Source organism: Frankliniella occidentalis, unplaced genomic scaffold (assembly GCF_000697945.3).
Source record: "Frankliniella occidentalis isolate FOCC.00 unplaced genomic scaffold, Focc_3.1 Scaffold69, whole genome shotgun sequence".
NCBI lineage: Eukaryota > Metazoa > Arthropoda > Insecta > Thysanoptera > Thripidae > Frankliniella > Frankliniella occidentalis.
In genome coordinates, this window is record NW_026267199.1 from 875,723 (window position 1) to 876,792 (window position 1,070).

Here is a 1,070-nt window from a genome sequence, read left to right on the forward strand (position 1 = left end):
GTTCTCACCTCTCGCCCCCTCGCTGCTCTCCCCCGCCGCCCCTCGCCGCGCTGGCCGTGCGGCCGGCCGGCCGCGTCAGTCCCGCGCAGCCTGGCGTCATGAGCGGCACGCGTCCGCGGCGCGAGGGACAGGAGCGCGGCCGGGAGCGCGCGCCCGCCGAGCACAACAAGTGGCGGCAGTGAGCGGCATGGACCTCAACGGCAGCCCATGGCCGGGGGCCGCGGCGGCCGCCGCCCTGGTCAACGACACCCTGCTGCTGGCCGCCGGCCCCTACTCGTCAACGCCGCCGTCCTCGACCGCCGTGTGGGAGGACAACGTCACCGCCGTGGCCGTGCCCACCGTACCCGTCAGGCACATCGGCCTGACTCTTGAGGTAAGCTGCATGACTCCCACGCCGCACCCGGAGCGATCGCGAAATTTCGCAAACTATACTTCTGGCGGTTTAATTCAAATGTCTCGAGGGGCACCGGAGCAAAGGCCTGCGTAGGGGTCTGGAGGCGCGGCATGCGCCCGCGCGTTATCGCTAGCGCTGCACTCTGGTGAGGTTCACCTCAGAGCGCCGAACCTTAAACAAATTAGTGCAAGTCTCTGATCAAAAAACTTAACTAAACACCGATTATACACAGATGCCCTAGTCTGGCTGTCACGGGGTGTGTCACATTCGGACGGATCCCCTCGCCGGCCTCGCCTCCCACGCCCCCGCCCCTTTGCTGGGCCCCTGTCACTGCCCCGCGGGCGGCACTATCATACTACAGTGGTCAAAGACGAGCAAGCCAACGAAAACAATGCGGAGCGGGTGGAGCGTTATCGCCAGAGCGGCCCCGAGAGAGTGGGGGGGGGGGGGCTTTGTGGGAGATTATTTATCCCCGAGATTTGCATACGAAAACCGAATGGGACGGACACGTCGCGCGAGAAATAACGACCACAACACCGTGGGGGGTCAGCTACGGCGGGGGCGGCGGCGGGGATGCGGACGCACTGGGGCTCACCTCGCGACGGGGATGATCAGGGCCGCGGGGGTGACCAGTAGAGAGACTCATAGGGAGAGAGGCGTCAACTCGGGGCCCCGC

At 66.1% G+C, this 1,070-nt stretch overlaps 1 protein-coding gene across 1 annotated transcript in view; it reads left to right on the forward strand.

Annotated features, from left to right (window-relative positions):
- Positions 1 to 56: 56 nt before the first annotated feature.
- LOC113203891 (uncharacterized) overlaps positions 57 to 1,070 on the forward strand; it is a 21,877-nt gene continuing 20,863 nt past the window's right edge. The window contains exon 1 of the mRNA XM_052268409.1: positions 57 to 373. Within this exon, the coding sequence (XP_052124369.1) occupies positions 188 to 373 (186 nt within the window). The 5' untranslated portion in view covers positions 57 to 187. The remainder of the gene's footprint in view (positions 374 to 1,070) is intronic.